This window comes from Notamacropus eugenii, chromosome 1, assembly GCF_028372415.1.
Source record: "Notamacropus eugenii isolate mMacEug1 chromosome 1, mMacEug1.pri_v2, whole genome shotgun sequence".
Classification (NCBI taxonomy): domain Eukaryota; kingdom Metazoa; phylum Chordata; class Mammalia; order Diprotodontia; family Macropodidae; genus Notamacropus; species Notamacropus eugenii.
Window position 1 is genome coordinate 308,212,983 of NC_092872.1, and position 18,905 is coordinate 308,231,887.

The following is an 18,905-nucleotide window of genomic DNA, read 5'->3' on the forward strand; positions in this document are numbered from 1 at the left end:
AGGAGGCATTTTCATAAATTGGCTTAAGTTTAGCTGCTGCTCTTTGTACCACTATTATAGATCTCCACCAGCTCTTAAGGCTTTCTACAAGGGAAACTGTTTTGTGAATTCTGGTCTGCTTTTAAATGAAATATCTTCCTCTTTCTGCCCCAAACTTAACATTTTACTTATGCTTTCTTCTGGATTTGCCTTTAGAGGCTGATCACTCCCAGTCTAGAATTTTCTATTTGTTTAAATAAGAATACAGAAGATTTAAATTTAATTATACTTCAGTGAATCTGTAACTTCATTACAATGCATATATTGGCACAAATCACAATCTATCTATGCTTGCTCATTCTGTTGCTGGAAGATTTACCTCCTCTAGGACCCGAGGTCTGGGGCTTCCTAACTTCCCTATTTCTGTTGATATCACCATCCTTCCAATCACACAGGTTCTCAACCTTTGCTACTCCATCACTCCCTCTGTAATGTTGGAATGGGCAGATCTTTTCCTCTCATTAATAGGCCTATGTGACCTGCTCTGAGCCTAGGCCCAGCTGACTGCTGTGATGGACACTGAGTCACATGAAGCCCATGGTGGGAGGGCTTGCCAAACAGGTGGAGCAAGAAGTGAGAGTGAGGCAGAGATGGGAGAGAGCAAGGCAGAGCTGAGGCAGAGCAGCTAGTGTGAGTGAGAGAGGGAAGAATTTGGCTTAGGGGAGCTTGTTTGTGGGGAGGCCTAATGGAGGGAAGACTTGGGGATGTTGGTACTCCTTGGATTGGTGTGTATAAACTTCTTTGTTATCATGATGAAATTGGGTTTCTGCTATTTGAATAAATAACTTTGGTTTTGCCTCTGAGGAAGAAAGTTATTTATATTTTGCAAATTTATCCTGGAAATACACATGCATATTCATAGCAGCTGCTAAGGGTATTACATTGGCATTACACCCTTGTATTCAATTAATTGCAAAATCTTGTTGGCTTTATCATTACAAAATGGCCTGTGTCCACTCATGTGGTTGCCACCCCACTTCAGGTCCCCATCCCCTCTTCTCTTGACTATGGAAGCAGCCTCCTAATTGGTCCCTCTACATTCAGTTGTCTCCCTTCTCCAATGTACCCTTCATAAAGTTTTTAAAGTGATATTCCTAAAGTAGATTTGACCTTATGACTCCCTGCTCAACTGGTTCCCTTTTGCCTCTAAGACCGGTCAATCAGTCAGTCAACTAGCATTTGTTATGCACCTACCATGTAGCAGATGCTGTGCTAAGTACAAATTCTTCTGTTAAACATTTAATACTCTCCAAAATCTGACTCCAGACACATTTCCAGGTTCACTGCATATTACTCTCCTTTATACATACAACATTCCTTCCAGACTGGACTATTTACCATTTTCCCCATAAACTACCTTCTTGCTCCCATCTTTAAGTCTTTATATAGCTTCTCTCCCATACCAGGAATACACTCCCTCCTTACCTCTTTGAATCCCTCAAAGACTCAATTTTAGGGACATAATCCATATGATAACTATCTCAATTCTTTACCCCCAAGTTACCATAGTCCTACCCACTCAATAGATCTTTACTTTTTACGTAATTTCTATTTACTAATTTACATACATGTTGTTTCTCTTAAAAGAACATAAGCTCCTTGAGTCCTTAAGTATTTGTACTGCCAGTGCCTAACATAGTGCATGGGCATTTAATAAGGGCTTCTTGGTTGATTACCAGGACAGTGCTGAGGTCATTCATCTTTTATCCTTCCTTCTTATTAAATGACCTTCACCCCTCCTCTTCTAGTCAGTCTGTCCTTGACAATGTCTTTTATACTACTTCCCACACACAAGACATTCTTGGGCTATATCCACTATGCAACTTTCTATTGCCTTTTTGGTCAACCACCATTATAATTCTTCTGAAAATTACATGATTCAGTCATATAGAATCACCAGGAAGAATTCTGATTTTTAAAGAGGTGCATTTTTAATAGCAGGAAGCAACTTAGGATCATTAAAAGCACTGTGAAATTTCCTAAATGTGACTAAACACAACCTGCTCCTCCTGTTCAATTATGAATCCAGCTTACCATCCATAGGTAGTGCCTGACCAAGATGTACCAATCTATTAAATAAGTGAAATTCACTATCTAAAATTTCTTTTTTAATTGCCTGCTGCAAACCCACACAGAATACACTGTGAATCAAGGCCTCTTTCATATGAATTTATTTTAACCTTCCTAAAGGATTTAACTAGTTACACAATGTTCAGGAAATATTTGTCTATATTTTTAGGTGGAGAAAAGTTGAGTACTTGGGTTAAAAAAAATCAACCATACAAAAGACAGAAGAGATGCACCTTGAAAGCAATTCGTATTAAAACAAACAAAAAGAGGACTTTCAATGACTTGGTATGACTCAGTGGCATGATGTGGCAGGTGATAAAAATAGTCATGAACCAAGCATCATGAAGGGGCAGATCTGAAATTCAAGCCCAGACTCTCAAAGTGGCTTATATATAGTACACAAAGCATTTCCCTCATGGCAATTCTGTGTGGAAGCTAATGCAATGTTTCCTGTTTTACAAAGGAGGAAACAGGCTCAAAGACAGTAAAAGTCTTGTTCATGGTCACATAGCTAGTTTCAGAACTGGAATCCAATTCTCCTGACTCCAAGTCAAGATATCAACTACATAGACCCAAACCATTTAAAAGGAATCTTCTCTCTCTACTAGCTCTTTCCCTTCTCCCTACAAACATGCTCATGTCTCCCTTATCCTAAAAGGCAAAACAAAAAATACCTTCTCTTTACCTTATTTCCAGGTTATGGTTAGATTTTATCTGTTCCTATTACCTTATATATACATTAAGATGAATAATAGCCATTGGAATCTCTGAACTATTCAAACAGTACATATGGTGTGTTTTGTTATTATTTCTAAGTTGGGCTGGTTTTTTTTTTTAAAGTTTATTCAGATGAATTTGCTCTCTTAAATACAAAGTATTTAAAAAATTTTTCAGATATTAAGACTGTTGTTTTTTATTTTAACATTTGAAGATTATGTAAAAACTAGTAAAGGCATTTTCTTGTACTGTCTTTGACATAGGGAATTCCCTATATGCCCTTTCACTGATGGAGGAAACCCCCAAAGAGGAAATTCCTTTATCAATATTGGGCACCTTCTCTGCAATTTACAGTCAATGAGAGTTGCCTGGAGCATTGCTAGGTTAAGTGACCAGCCTGTGGTCACACAAACTATGTGTGTCAGAGGTGGTATTTGAACCCATTGAACCCACTGAAGTTAGACTTTGAGTCTGGCTCCATCCAGTGTCCATGCTACTGACATGCCATCTTCCTAGAGGCATAAATGGCATTCAGCCACTGAAGAATGAGCAATAACAAGTCTGTGACATTTTTAGATTCCTCCCACAGTACCAGGCTGGCCATTTCCATTACCTACTTCCGAATATAAATGAATATATTCACATTTGATTCAGGGAGACAGCAACTGACCATAGAATTTTTGCTGGAACTCTCAACAGACCTACAAATCAATGACAAAATAAGCCCCCAAAACTCCTACCAGGAATTTTCTTGGCCCATCCAATCATATGAACCAACTCCTTGTCAGCAAGCTTGGTTAATGACATCATCATGGAGGCTTCGGTAAATGGTTTGCTGGGGCGACTCACAAATACATTGGGTGGCTCTGCTTCCAGGAGAGATAGCACAAACTGCTCAGGGCTCAGGGCATTCATCAGCAGCTCCTTCACTCGGGTTACATTTTCACTGTTTTTCTTGGCTTTGCTGAGACAAATTTGCTCATCTGCATTCCGCTGCCTTCGGATAACTCGATACCCGCAACGTTCTCTCCGGGAACCTACAGATGCAGGGAAAGGGAAATATTAGTAAAATGTTTTACCTCTATTTCTCCTGCCAAACCTTAGCATTTCCTGTGCCCCTCAGTTGTTGAGCCAGAAGTCAATTTTCTGGAGAGGTGAACTTCCCTTCTTTGTGTGTGAGCTGTATATTAGTAATATATTATATATAAAACAAACCCTATAATATATGATTAATTATTGCTGAGTCAATATAATATTATTATGACGTATTACTAGCATTATTATATAAAACTTTATCTTAATATATAATATATTTAATATCTACAATTATATACAATATATCCATGCAATTATATATTATCTATAATATTGTACACATAACTAGAATGCCTATAATAGCATATTATGTTACATTAATATACTACAATAGGCATACTATATTATTGTATTACTATACAATATTATATTATTATATATTATTTATATCATACATTGTTATATATTATATACTATATGTACATTATACATACATATGTGTGTATATGTATATGGATAGATTCCATCTCTAAAGTTTAATTCTGTTTTGCTGGTGATTACTGACTTTTGTTCTGTGTTATCAGTTTTAAAAGCGCTAAGAAAAGGGAAGGGAAAAGAAATATACCAGCGGAGGAATAGGGAAAAAACAGGAGGAACTTACTATTTTTGCATTATTGGAATGCTGGCCTTATACTGATTGGTCTTACTGTCTAAGTTCCTCCCCACCTTGCTTTCCTTCAGGGCCTCTCTTCCTTGTTTTCCCCCATTCCATGTACCTCTCTGTCTCTTTTCTCTACTCTCAGCAGAGGTACATCATTTTAAAACTGCGGATAAATCAAACTAGAAGGGTTGAAGGTATCATTTTATTTTGAAAACTAGAACAAAATGGAATAGGATTAAGAGACAGAATATTCCTTCTCCAACTCTATCTTCCCTGATTGACTCCCATCTCCTCTCTCCCTGTTCCCACCTTTTTCCCTATTGAGTTTACTACTACTACTACTACTACTACTACTACTACTACTACTACTACTACTACTACTACTACTACTACTGCTGCTGCTGCTGCTGCTGCTGCTGCTGCTGCTGCTACTACTAGCTAACATTTACTTAACTCTTACTGTGTTCCAGGTTGGTGCTAAGCACTTTACAATCATCATGTCCTTTGATCTTCACAATAACTCTGGAAGGTAGGTGCTATTCTTATCCTCATTTTATAACTGAGGAAACTGAGGCAAACAGAGGGTAAGTGACTGCCCAGGAGTCACACAGCTAGGAAGGGTCTGAGGACAGATTTGAACTCAGATCTTCCTGACTCCATACTCAGTGCTTTAGCCACTGTACACACTTGCCCTAAACGCTTTGTGTTTGTATTTAACTCTTCTTTACCCAGCTCAGATAAGAATGAAGTTCATGAGATGCCTTCTATCCTTGTGTTCTCCTACATATATTTTTATCAACTCCAATTCTGCAAAAACGGTAAGTTCCACTTGCTTTTTTCTCCATTTATACTCTGGTATATTTCTTTTCCGTTCCCTTTCTTACCACTATTAAAATTTATAACACAGAACAAAACTACACTTACTACTTGTGTGACCTTAGGGAAGTCCCTTAATCTTTCAGCCTTAGTTTCCTCATCTGTAAAATGAGGAGGTTGGACGAGATGATCTATAAAGTCCCTTCCAGGTGTAAATCTATGACCTTGTGATCCTTCCCCCAAGATTCCAGGACAAAGCTAGCTAGTTTTAAATAGAGACAGAGCCAAGCCTAAGATATCAACAGTTGTGAGAGGAACAGCACAGAGGAGAGCCTAACTGTAGCCAAAGCTGTGCTGAGCAAGGGAGCAAATCTGCACCATGTAGTGTAGTCCAGAAGAAAACCAGGAGGTAGAGAAACCAACCAAGGTGGGAGTCATGTGGCAGTAGAGAGAAGAGTGTAGTTATACTAAGGTACAATTATACTAAGAAAGATTGTCTCAGTCTGACTGAGACCTGTTGAAGATCTTAGCTTAAAAAAGGCCAAGGTCTCCCACTGTATCCAAGGCCATCCATATCCATCCTGATCTATGTCTCATCATTGGACTTAGATGGTTCTAGAGGATAAAGTGAGACTGGTGACTTTACACAGCCTTCCCTCACTTAAACCCAATTCACTTGCAAGTCGTGGCATCCCCTCCCTGATGTCATGGTCCTCTTGGAGAATGAAGTATCAAAAGCAACAACAACTAAGCAGGACAGGAAGATTTCACAACATAGGTCAGCAGAGGGCAGGATCTGAAGGATATGGTCCTAGAGTCACCACAGAAAAAATAAATGTCCCTAATATCAACACCCTGGGAGCAAAATCTCAGAGATACCTAGAACTCTAAACACAAAAATGGAGAGAGTGTTTTGAAAAGTATAAAGCTCTGTATAAATGTGAGAGAGTGGTATTGTTTTATAAAAAAGTGCTAGATTACGTGGTCAAGGCTAAATGCTGTACAAGTTCAGAGAAAAATGGTTAGGAAGACCTGAAATCAAGGACCTAAGGTTCAGGTAAATGGCTCTATCATTAGTTGGTAAGCAGCCCTAGACAAATCACTTCCCTTCTTGAGGACTGTTTTGCGTAAAATGAGGGAGACAGATTAGATGACCATCTCTCAGGTACCTCTCAGCACTAACATTACACAATTGCCTCCTTCTGCATGCCCTGCCCCAGATAGATCTCCACCTCTGGCTCTTACTGATTCCTGACATTTTACCATTAGGGTTTCATTCCTTCAAGCAGATCCTGACTCTTCAAAAAAATGTGAACTGTCCTAAGAAAAGAGTAATATATCAAATCATTTATTTATATTTTAGGATGAATCAATTTGGCTGGCATACGGGCATGGAATACCTAGGAAGGGGTCACTAAAAAAAGAGATCTAATTCAGGGGAAGAGAAATTGGGGTGGGGAGGTAAGTAGTGAAAACTTCATGTAGAAGGTGAGTGATGCCAACTCTGCCTATCTTCATAATTTTGACCAAGATAGGATATTTACAGGGAAATTCAAGAAAAAAAATTAAGTCAGACAGAAAAGAGGCTCCTCTGCCTTAGTTTCCTCTTTTACAAAATGAGGGAGTTGAACTCAATGGCCTCTAAGCTCCTTGCCAGCTTTAAATCTAGTTTTCTATTGTATGCCACATACCATCTAAAATAATTTCCTAAAGCATAGAACTGGCCATGTCACTCCTCTACTCAGATTCCAGTGGCTCCTATCATATAATATATCAAATTAAAAAATCCTCAGTTTGGCAAAGTCCTTTATAATCTAACCCTCTGCCACCTCAATCCACTACCTTTCCAATCTTCTTACATTTGACTCCTTGTCACATAATCTGTGATTCAGTGAATGGATCTTAAAGTATTTTTTTCTTTTTAAAAAATTAGTTTGTTTTCCCCCAGTTACACATAAAAACAATTTTTTAAACATTCATTTATAAAACTTTGAGCTCCAAATTCTTTCCCTTGCTCCCTGCCCATGTCTCCTCATTGAGAAGGCAAGCAGTTCAATACAGGTTATACATATATAGTCATGTAAAACATATCCAAAACAGTCATAGAGTGAAAGAAAACATAGACCAAGAAAGAACCCTCAAGAAAAATAAAGTAAAAAAAATTATGCTTCAATCTGTATTCAGACACTATCAGTTCTTTCTCTGGGGATGGATAGCACTTTCATCATAAGTCCTTCAGAGCTGTCTTAGATCATTGTATTGCTGAGAATAGCTCAGTTATGCATAGGCGATCATTTTACAATATTGCTATTAATTTGTACACAGTACATTTCACTTTGCATCAGCCCATGCAAGTCTTTTGATGTTTTTCTGAGAGCATCCTGCACATCATTTCTTATAGTACAATAGTATTCTATTACTATCACACACCACAACCTGTTCAGTCTCTCCAATTGATGGGCATCCCCTCGATTTCTAGTTCTTTGCCCCCAGAAATAAGCTGCTATAAATATTTGTGTACATATATGTTCTTTTCCCTTTTTTTATATCTCTTTTGGGATACTGACATAGTAATGGTACTGTTAATTCAAAGGGTATGCATGATTCTATAGCTCTTTGAGCGTAATTCCAAATTGCTCTACAGAATGGTTGAATTAGTTCACAACTCCACCAAAAATGCAATAATGTCTCATTTTCCCACATCCCCTTTTCTTTCCTATTAGCCAGTCTAATTGGTATGAGGTAGTACCACAGAATTGTTTTATTTTGCATTTCTCCAATCAACAGTGAATTAGAGTATTTTTATATGACTATAGATACATCTTTTGATCACTTATCAGTTGGAGAATGATTCTTATTTTTATAAATTTGACTCACATCTTTATATGTTTGAGAAATGAGGTCTTTATCAAAGAAACTTGCTGCAAAATTTTTTAAGTTACTAGTGCTAACTGTATTTCCCTACATCATATTCCCCCTCCCCCATTTATTCTGTTCTTTCTCTCTCCTTTTACCCTGTCCCTCCTCAAAAGTGTTTTGCTTCTGACTATCCGCTCCCACAATCTTCTTTCTCTATCACCTCACTCCCCTCCTCTTATCCCCTTCTCCTCCTACTTTCCTATAGGACAAGATAGATTTCTATACCCACTTAAGCGTTTATGCTCTTTCTTCTTTGAGCCAGTTTTGATGAGAGTAAGGTTCACTCACTCCCTCTCACCTCCCTTCCTTTCCCTCCAGTGTAAAAGCTTTTTCTTGCCTCTTTTATGTGAGATACTTTATCTCATTCTACCTCTCCTTTTCTCTTTCAGTACATTCCTCCATCACCCATTAGTTTTATTTTTTAAGATATCATCCCTTCATATTCAACTCACACCTGTGCCCTCTGTCATATGTATGTATGCATATATATCTCATATAATATATATATATACTCTTTCCAACTACCCTAATAATAATAATGAGAAAGGTCTTATGCACAATACATATCATCTCATATAGGAATATAAACAATTTAGCCTTATTAAGTCCCTTATAATTTCCCTTTTCTGTTTGTCTTATATTTCTCTTGTGTCTCATATTTGAAAGTCAAATGTTCTATATAGCTCTGAGGTTTTCATCAAGAATGCTTGAAAGTTCTCTATCTCATTGAATATCTATTTTTCCTGTAAAGGATTATATTCAGTTTTGCTGGATAGGTGATGCTTGGTTGCAATCCTTGCTCCTTTGCCCCCTGGAATATCATATTCCAAGCCCTCCTAATGTAGAAACTGCTAAATCTAATATTGTTCTGACTGTGGCTCCACCATACTGAACTATTTCTTTCTGGCTGCCTGTTATATTTTCTCCTTCATCTGGGAACTCTGGAATTTGACTACAATATTCCTGGGAGTTTTTATTTTGGGATCTCTTTCAAAAGGTGATCAGTAGAATCTTTCAATTTCTATTTCACTCTCTGGTCTTAGAATATCAAGGCAATTGTCCTTGACAATTTTTTGAAAGGTGATGTCTAGGCTCTTTTTAAAATCATGGCTTTCAGTTATTTCAATAATTTTAAAATTATCTCTCCTCGACCTTTTTTTCCATGTCAGGTGTTTTTCCAGTGAGATATTTCATAGACTTCCATTTTTTTTATTCTTTTGGTCTTGTTTTTTTTGTTTGATTTTTCATAAAGTCATTGGCTTCCACTTGCTCCACTCTAATTTTTAAAGAATTATTTTCTTCAATGGGCCTTTGGACCTCCTTTTGTATTTGGCCAATTCTGCTTTTTAAGGCATTCTTCACTTTATTGGCTTTTTGGACCTCTTTTAGCTTTTAGCCTAGTCTGTTTTTTAAGGTTTCAGTTTCTTCAATATTTTCATGGGTCTTCTTTACCAAGTTGTTGACTCATTTTTCATTATTTTCTTATGTCATTCTCATTTGTCTTCCAAATTTTTCCTGTACCTCTTTCACTTGATTTTCAAAATCCTTTTTGAGCTCTTCCATGGTCTGAGACCAATTCATATTTTCTTAGAGACTTTGGATGTAAGAACTTTGACTTTGTTATCTTCTTCTGAGTACGTGTTTTGATCTTCCTTGTCCCCACAATGACTTTCTATAGTCAGAGTTTTCCCCCACTGTTTGCTCATTTCCCCAGCCTGTTACTTGACTTACTGTATTTCTAGGGTTGAGGGAGAACTGTCCTAAGCTTCAGGGACTTTTGTGCAGCTGTTTCCAGAAATACTTCTAGGGACCTGTCAGTTTTCAATTCTTCCAAAGTGCTATGATCTAAGGAGAAGTATTTACTACCCTCCTGGCCTGTGCTTTGGTCTATGAGCAACCACAAGCATTGTTTTCTGCACTGCAACTGTGGCTCCAAATTCTGCTATTCTAGTTCTCCTCCTTACCCTGGGACTGCCACCCAGGACTAAGACCTGGACCCAAGTATGGGCAAAGCAACAGAAACCACCTCAGTGATAGCAAAAAGACCTCTGTAATCTCTTTCTGACTAGTTTTTTGACCTCCTTACCATTAATGGGCTGAGAATTCCAGAAAGGGCTGCTGCCTCTGCCATTGCCATTTGTTGATTTAGTCACTTCTAAGACCTGCTTCTCATTTGCAATGGCTGTGCTGTGCTGGTGTGGCTTGCACTGGGCTGTGCTCCTCTCTTACCCTGGTGTGATAAACTTTTCCTGCTGACATACCAAGTTGTCTTGGGATGGAAATTTGTTTCAATCTGTCTTTTTATGGGTTCTACAGCTCTAGATTTTTATTTAGAGTCATTTTAAAATGGCATTTAGACAGTTTTAGGGGAGAGCTCAGGAGGGTTTCTATCTTTACTCTGCCATCTTGGCTCCAATTCCAGTGATTCTGGACATTTTTACTGGTTGTCCCTCATTTCTGCAATTCTCTTCCCTTTCATCTCTGTTCATGTCATCATCTCATCTGGCTTCCTTCAAGTTCCAACCAAAATCCTACCTTCTACAGGATTGTGAGCTCCTTAACAACAAAGACTCTCTTTTGCTTTTGTTTGCATTCCCAGCACTTACAAGGATCCCTGGCACATATTAGGCATTTAATAAAGGTTTATTGACTAGCAGACCATCTATCAGTTCTCTTCCAGAGGGTGGAACTAGGATCAGTGGACAGAAGTTGGAGAGGCAGATTTCAGTTTTATATAATGGAGAAACTTCCTATTGATTAAAGTAGTCCAAAAGTGAACAGGTTGCCCTCTGAGGTACCCAGAGCCAGAAGTCTAAGTGGAAAATAGATGCCTATTTGTTGGGGGTGTTCTTGCTCAGAGTGAAATAGATGGTCTTTGAGGTCCCTTTCAACTCTAGGATTCTATAACATGGAAAAAATGACATTATCATCTGTATACTAACACAATGGCTGCCTTTATGATTTGTAAACTGACACCTTGAATAATAATATCTACAAGGATTGTTAAAAAGAGGCTTGTTTTCCGGATTTAAGATTGGTACATTTTCTCAGGTGATATTAAAAAAATCCTTGGTGGTAAAGAAATTGGCATTGGTGGTAGCTCTGGTGTAAACTGCTGGGATAGCATAAGACTAGGCATAGGCCTGATTTTATCAGGAATTTTTTCCCTTAACGGATTCTTTTGGCTTAAATGCAGTTAAAATATGTAAGCTTCTTTATCTTAGTATCAATGGTCTGTTGTCTAAATTCAGTTCTACCACTGCCTATTTTTAAAAGAAATGTTAACTTAAAACAGTAGCCCAGGATTGGAACCTAATCTTCCAAATATAAATAAACAAGCAAACAAACAAGTAAATAAGCAAATGAATGAATGAATGAACAAAAGAAATCAGAAAGGGTCTCTTACCTTCCACTAACTTCAAAATAAATATCCTCAGAGATAAGAGACCTTCCTTTCAGAGGCACTTTGAAGCAAATTTAGTCCATTTATTGGCAAGATTTAAAGTCTAAAATGCAAATATTTCTGGTAGTGACCTAATAGTGTTGTGCAAGCACTTGACCAGTTATATTTCCATCACAAAATGTATAGGTGCAAGTATAGCTAAGGAAATAATAGCAAATTTCTAATCATTCAGTTCTCCTTTCCAGAATGTATATGGGTACAAATGAACTTCCTATTCGAAGTAAATGTGATTTAATTTAATTCAACAAATGCTTATAGATAATCTAATATGAAGCTGACACTGTGCTAAGCACAGCAAGAGATAGAAATAGGAGTAAGATGCATGAGCTGCTTTCAAAAATTTCAAAATCTAGTGTGACAGAAAAGGGAAGAATTAAGGTATTTTTCCACAATCAATCAACAAGCATTTTATCAGCATGTGCTTATTTAATATAATTTATATATTTGCAAATATATTTAATATAACATGATTTATTATAACATATAATAAGTATGCTAAGTGTTAGGAATATAAGGAAACACCAAAAAAGTCCCTGATCTCAAGGAGTTCAGTCTTCAGGGAGAGACAACCAACAACTATGTACAAAGAGAGGGAAGAAGTTTGCATTAAGGGAATCAACAAAGTCCATGACAGAAATGATGAATAAGAGAATTGAAAATCCTGTCTAAGAAGGGAGGAAAGAATGCCCAGCCTTCTTAATAGACAGGACAACTTTTTTTTTTTTACTGAGATGTAAGTCATTCTCACATCAGGAAACCATTGACTTGTTACAGCAAAGATCAATATTTATACAAAACTAGAAAAATGAAAAAATGAGAAAAAATAAGTAGTGTCTACTTAAAATTCTAATCTGACCTTATAAGAAAATTATTAAAAAATAAGAAATGAAAGAATGTACATCAATAACAACTGAACAATTTCAAATAGATTATTATAACTAGCAAAATTATCTTAGTTTGATTTTCTTTCTGAGTGGAAAGATAAGGCAGTCAAGGGCCACACCAATTTAAACTGAAAATTCCTTTGTAAAATCTTACAAAAAAGGATGATATAAGGTGATACTGTAAGTACTATCACCTTAGACAGGAAATAGAAGGAAAAACAAATTTAAAGAAAGCTTGGTATTATATGAAATGGAGATAAGCTAGATGCATTTCCAGTAAGAGCAGGGTTGAAACAAGAATGTCCATTATCACCACTATTATTCAATATGGTAGTAAAAATGTTAGCTGTAGCAATTAGAGAAGATAAAGAAATTGAAGGAATTAGAATAGGCAAAGAAAAAACTAAGTTATCACTCTTTGCAGATGATATGATGATATACTTAGAAAATCCCAGAGATTCAAATAAAAAGCTACATGAAATAATAAACAACTTTGGCACAGTTGCAGGTTACAAAGTAAACCCATCCAAATCTTCTGCATTTCTATATATTACTAGTAAAGCCCAATAGCAAGAGATAGAAAGAGAAATCCCATTTAAAGCTAGGGTAGACACTATAAAATATTTGGGAGTCTACCTACCAAAACAAATCCAGGGACTATATGAATACAATTACAAGACACTTTTCGCACAAATAAAATCAGATGTAGGTAAATGGAAAAACATCAGTTGTCCATGGGTAGTCCGAGCAAATATAATAAAAATGACAATTCTGTCTAAATTAATTAACTTATTTAGTGCCATACCAATCAAACTATCAGATAATTATTTTCTAGAGCTAGAAAAAAATACTATAAAATTCATTTTGAAGAACAAAAGGTCCAGAATAGCAAGGGAACTAATGAAAACAAAATGCTAGGGAAGATGGCCTAGCACTACCATATCTCAAATTGTATTATAAAGCAGCAATTAGCAAAACCACTTGGTACAGGCTAAGAAACAGAAGGGTAGACAAGTGGAATAGGCTACATACTCAAGACACAATAGTCAATGAATATAGCAATCTACTAGTAGTTTCATAAACCTAAGGACCCCAGCTTCTGGGATAAGAACTCACTGTTTCACAAAAATTGCTGGGAAAACTGAATAATAGTTTGACAGAAACTGGGCCTGAACAATGCCTGACACCATACACAAGAGTAAAGTCCAAATGAGTACATGATCTAGGTATAAAGAGTGATACTATAAACAAATTAGTGGAGCAAGGGATAGTGCTTTTATCAGATTTATGGAGAAAGGAAGAATTTTTGACTAAAGAGATAGAAAGCATTATGAAGTGCAAAATGGATAATTTTGATTACATTAAACTGAAAAGTTTTTGCGCAACCAAATCCAACGCAACCAAGATTAGGAGGGAAGCAGAAAACTGGAAAAGAACTTTTGCAACTAGTGTCTCTGATAAGGGCCTCATTTCTAAAATACATAGAGAACTGAGTTAAATGTACAAGAATACAAGTCATTCCCCAATTGATATATAGTTAGAGGATATGAACAAGTAGTTTTCAGAGGAAGAAATAAAGCTATCTATAGTCATATGAAAAAATGCTCTAAATCGCTATTGATTAGAGAGATGCAAATCAAAATACTCTGAGATACCACATCACACCTATCAGATTGGCTAACATGACAGAACAGGAAGATGGTAAATGTTGGAGAAGATGTGGGAGAGTTGGAATACTAATTCATTGTTGCTGGAGCTGTGAGCTGATGCAACTATTCTGGAGAGCAATTTGGAACTATACTCAAAGGGCTACAAAAATGTGCATACCCTTTGACCCAGCAGTTGCTTCTAGGACTGTATCCCCAAGAGATCATAAAAATGGGAAAGGATCCTACACGTACAAAAATATTATAGCAGCACTCTTTGTGGTGACCAAAAACTGGAAATCAAGGGGATGCCCATCAATTGGGGAATGTCTGAATAAATTATGGTATATGAATATAATGGAATACTATTGTATAAGAAATGATGAACAGGAAGACTTCAGAGAGTCCTGGAAAGACTTACATGATCTGATGCTGAGTGAAAGGAGCAGAGCCAGGAGAACTTTGTACACAGCAACAACCACAGTGTGTGTGGATTTTTTCTGGTAGACTTAGAACTTCACTGCAATGCAAGGACTTAAAAAATTCCCAATGGTCTTTTAAGGCAAAATGCATTCCACACCCAGAGAAAGAACTATGGAATTCAATTGCAGATTGTAGCAGATCATTTTCTTTTGTATTATGTTTTGGCTTGTTATGTGATTTCTCCCATTCATTTTAATTTTTCAAAACAACATGACTATGGTGAAAATGTATTTAATAGAAATGTATGTGTAGAACCTATATAAAATTGTATGTCATCTTGGGGAGGAAGGGGGGATTTGGAGGGGAGGGAAGGGGAGTGAGAGAAAGAAAAAATCTAGGTTGTATGGTAGTGATTGTGGAACACTGAAAATAAATAAATAAATAAAATAAATAAAGCTTGGTGAGTTGTATGTAATAAATTCATGTGTCCTATTCAAGCTTCTTCTTTTTAGTTCCTTATGTAAGAAAATATTCATATTTGTTGGCATTTATCTACTTAATAATTTTTTAATTAAAAAAAGCTCAGTAAGAGGATGAGTTAAGCAGCGCTATTTCAAGGGCTTTGAAAAATGGAATTATTTTGTAAAGATTTTTATTCCAAACTATTTTCACTATCAAGGGTAGTAGAGCCACCATTTTAGACTCTAATATCATAGTCCTGGACATACTTCTTGAGGAAGTAGAAAGGGCACCAAGAAAAAAAAAGGGTGAGAAAAGCAGTTGCAAAAATATTCAGAGATCTATATTGGTGGCAATATAATTTTGATGGTATTGAAGGTGAAAAGTGTATAACTGCAAGTTATAGAACATAGTAGTCTTTGAGGAACTGAAATTCAAGACCACCCAGAGGTTAAGAGAGAAGTGGATGAAGGCCACAAAAAGGCTGAAATACATGACAAACAAGGAATTCCATAGAATTCCATAGAAAAAGAAGCGAGGGAAAGAATGTCAAAGAAATGTCCAACCATAAAAAATGATATGCTGGTTCTTTTTGTGGTAGCAAAGAATTGGAAATCGAGAGGCTGCCCATTTATTGGGGAATCGCTAAACAAACTGATAGCTAATGTGCTATGAGAAAGCAAGATGCTTTCAGAAAAACCTGAAAAGACTTATATGAACTGATACAAAGTGAAGTGAACAGAACCAGGAAAGCAGTGTACATAAATAACAACACTGAATGCTGGTCAACTCTGAAGGACAGCTTTTCTCAGCAATAAAATGATCCAAGTCAATAGGCTTTTGTTCAGCATTCCCTACAATAATGGCCCTATTACTTCTTTAAAACATCATGATGTTAGAAAGTGAAGGTATTGATTTTCAAATCCCGTTTCAATTCAAACATTTATTAAATGTTTGTCTATTATGTCCAAGGCACTGTAGAGATGAGAGAGAAACAGATACATCCAGGGCCTTCAAGGAGTTTATATGCTAGGGAGTTAGGAGGTAACATACAACATGAACACAGAAATGACCTCAGATATTTACTGTGTGACCTTGGGCAGGTCACTTAACCTTGGTATGCCACAGTTTCCTTATTTGTAAAATGGGTGTCTTAATAGCACCTACCTCCGAAGTTGTGAGGATAAAATGAGATAATAATTGTTAAGTGCTTAGCACAGTGTGTGGCACATAGGAAGGGCTATATAAATGCTAACTATGATGATGATTGTTTCTATTATTATTGAAGTGCTTTGCATTCTATAAAAGTTTTCTATAGAAATAATAATAATTATTAAGTAAATAAAGGGTAATTTTAGGCAGGAGAGAGCTGTTCTTGAAAGCAACTGGGAATTCCAAGAATCAGGGTTGAGGAAGCAGTGAATTCTGGGTATATAAATCTATGTTTATACTCAGAGAGAGAAGATCATTAAAAAAATTATATCTAGCATTTATATAGTATTTTAGGATTTTCAAAGAGCATTACCAATATTTTATCCTCAAAACAACCTGGGCAATTAGATATTATTATTATTATCACCACCATTTTATAGATGAAAGAAACTGAGGCAGATGGATGTTAAGTGCCTTCCAGAGCATCCCACTGCTAGTAATTGCCTGAGGCTAGATTAGAGTTTAGAGTTTCCAGCTCCAGGTTCCATTGGAATGGCAAGAGTTCAGGAAAGATTTAGTAGTTCAATCTGACTGGAAAGTAGAGTGTGTAAAAGAAAGAAATATAAAATAAGGTTGAAAAAATAGTCTAGAGCCAAATTGCAAAGAGCTCTAAGTGTCAGACTGAATTGTTTGTATTTTATCCTAGAAGTATAGATTAGGAAAGATGTGAGGAGGGAGAGGAACAGAAGGAAGAAATATAGTGAGACTGGTGACATAGGATTGCAATACTTCGGGCAATCTTATTTTGGCAGCTGTGTGGAGGATGTATTGGAGAGCAGGGAGATTAGAAGCCAGAAAACCATTAGCAGGTTAGTTTGACTTTGAAGGGAAAGAGAGAAATAGCCTAGTAGTTGAAAGGATAGCAGACCCTAGAGAAGATTTTTCTGTGTTTGATTTTTTTTTAATGATAAGGGAAATCAGAAAATATTTATAGACAGAGAAGGGAAATCAGTGGAGAACCAAAAAAATTGAAGATGTAAGACAAGGTAGGATGATTACTATTAACAAGGCCATGCAGTAGACTGGAAAATATATGATCGAATGCACATGTGCAAGGGTTAGCCTTGGCAGGGAGGAGGGATCCTTGTTCAGGGACGAGGGCAAGAAGATAACAAGAGATTCTAAAGTTGAAAGAAAGGAAACTTAGGGAGTTCATAAGGGAGATCTGTGGTCTTGGAGTCAAGAAGACTTGTGTTTAAACCCCTCCTCTCAAGTTTATTCTTTATATAACCATAGGTCAATCACTTAATCTCCCTAAGTCTGTTTCCTAATCTGTAAGAGAGAAGATAATACTTATTGTACCTAAAATGAGATAATTTATATAAAGGACTTTGCAAACAATGGAGATGTAATATATAAGTATGAGTTATCATGGTTATTGATGATTAAAGCTATGACAGCCATTAGAGATCAATGCTATCTCATTTTAGAGCTCCAGTTCTGTGAATAAAATAAGTAAGTAATGGTTTTCTATTATGATAGAAATCAAAAGATCTTCTTCTATAAGATATTCAGTTATACCAAAGAAGGAAGTGATTCAAAATAAGGAAAGAATCTAGTTATGGGAACCTAACTTCGAGAATGGTTGGGAGACCATGAGATAATTAACTTTTTATATATTCTTTGCCCTTGTCTGTCTTATAGTATTCCATTTTATTTAAGCACCACTGTTTAGTTACCTATCCCCCTTTTGTTGGGCATTTAAGTTGGTTCTAGTTTCCCCAGTAGCAAGATTAAGTGGTGTGAAAGATGATGCCTCTCAGGTTTTGTTTTTTTGTAACACTCTCATTGTATATTTTGAACAATACTAGTGATGTTTTAACTGCTAAATCAAACAGCTTCTTCTCAGTTCCTACTCCATTTGGCCCTTTTATTCACTTTCTTTTGTTGTTGCTCAGTCATTTCAGTCCTGTTTGATTCTTTGTGACCCCATTTGGGATTTTCTTGGCAAAGATACTGGAGTGGTTTGCCATTTCTCTCTCCGGCTCATTTTACAAATGAGGAAACTGAGGCAAACAGGATTAAGTGATTTGCCCAGGGTCACACAGCTAGTGAGTCACACACCTGAGACTGGAGTTGGACTCAGAAAGATGAATCTTCCTTATTCCAGGCCCAGGACTCTATCTAGCACCCTGTAGCTATCCTTATTCACTTTCTACCCTGGTGACATTCTTCCATGAATTCGGATTCTCTCATTTAAACTCTGTTTTCTCTTATCATTTCCACCTGAAAAATCAAACAGCATGTCTAAAATCAATGACTGCTTTTCCTCTTAAGACACCACCCCATCCTTCTAGTCATCTAGATATGTAAGCTTGGAATGATTATTGATTCTTGCTTCTAAACTCACTGGCCATACCCAGGCAATCTCCAGGTCTTGTCAATTCACATCCCTCTCCTCTTCCCTTGAGTAGCTCCCATCTTAAATCAGGCCCACACCATCATGTAATAGTGAATTCATTGAGGATGGGGACTGTCATTTGCTTCTTTTTATATCCCCAGCACTTAGCATTGTGTTTTGCACATAGTAGGCACTTAATAAATGCCTATTGACTAAATGA

The 18,905-nt window shown here is 36.7% G+C and overlaps 1 protein-coding gene across 3 annotated transcripts in view; it reads right to left on the minus strand.

The window, feature by feature from the left end:
• ESR2 (estrogen receptor 2) overlaps positions 1-18,905 on the minus strand; it is a 104,123-nt gene that overhangs the window by 35,610 nt on the left and 49,608 nt on the right. For all 3 annotated transcript variants that reach the window (XM_072629437.1, XM_072629438.1, XM_072629439.1), the window contains one exon: positions 3,567-3,863. In XM_072629437.1, the coding sequence (XP_072485538.1) occupies positions 3,567-3,863 (297 nt within the window). The remainder of the gene's footprint in view (positions 1-3,566; positions 3,864-18,905) is intronic.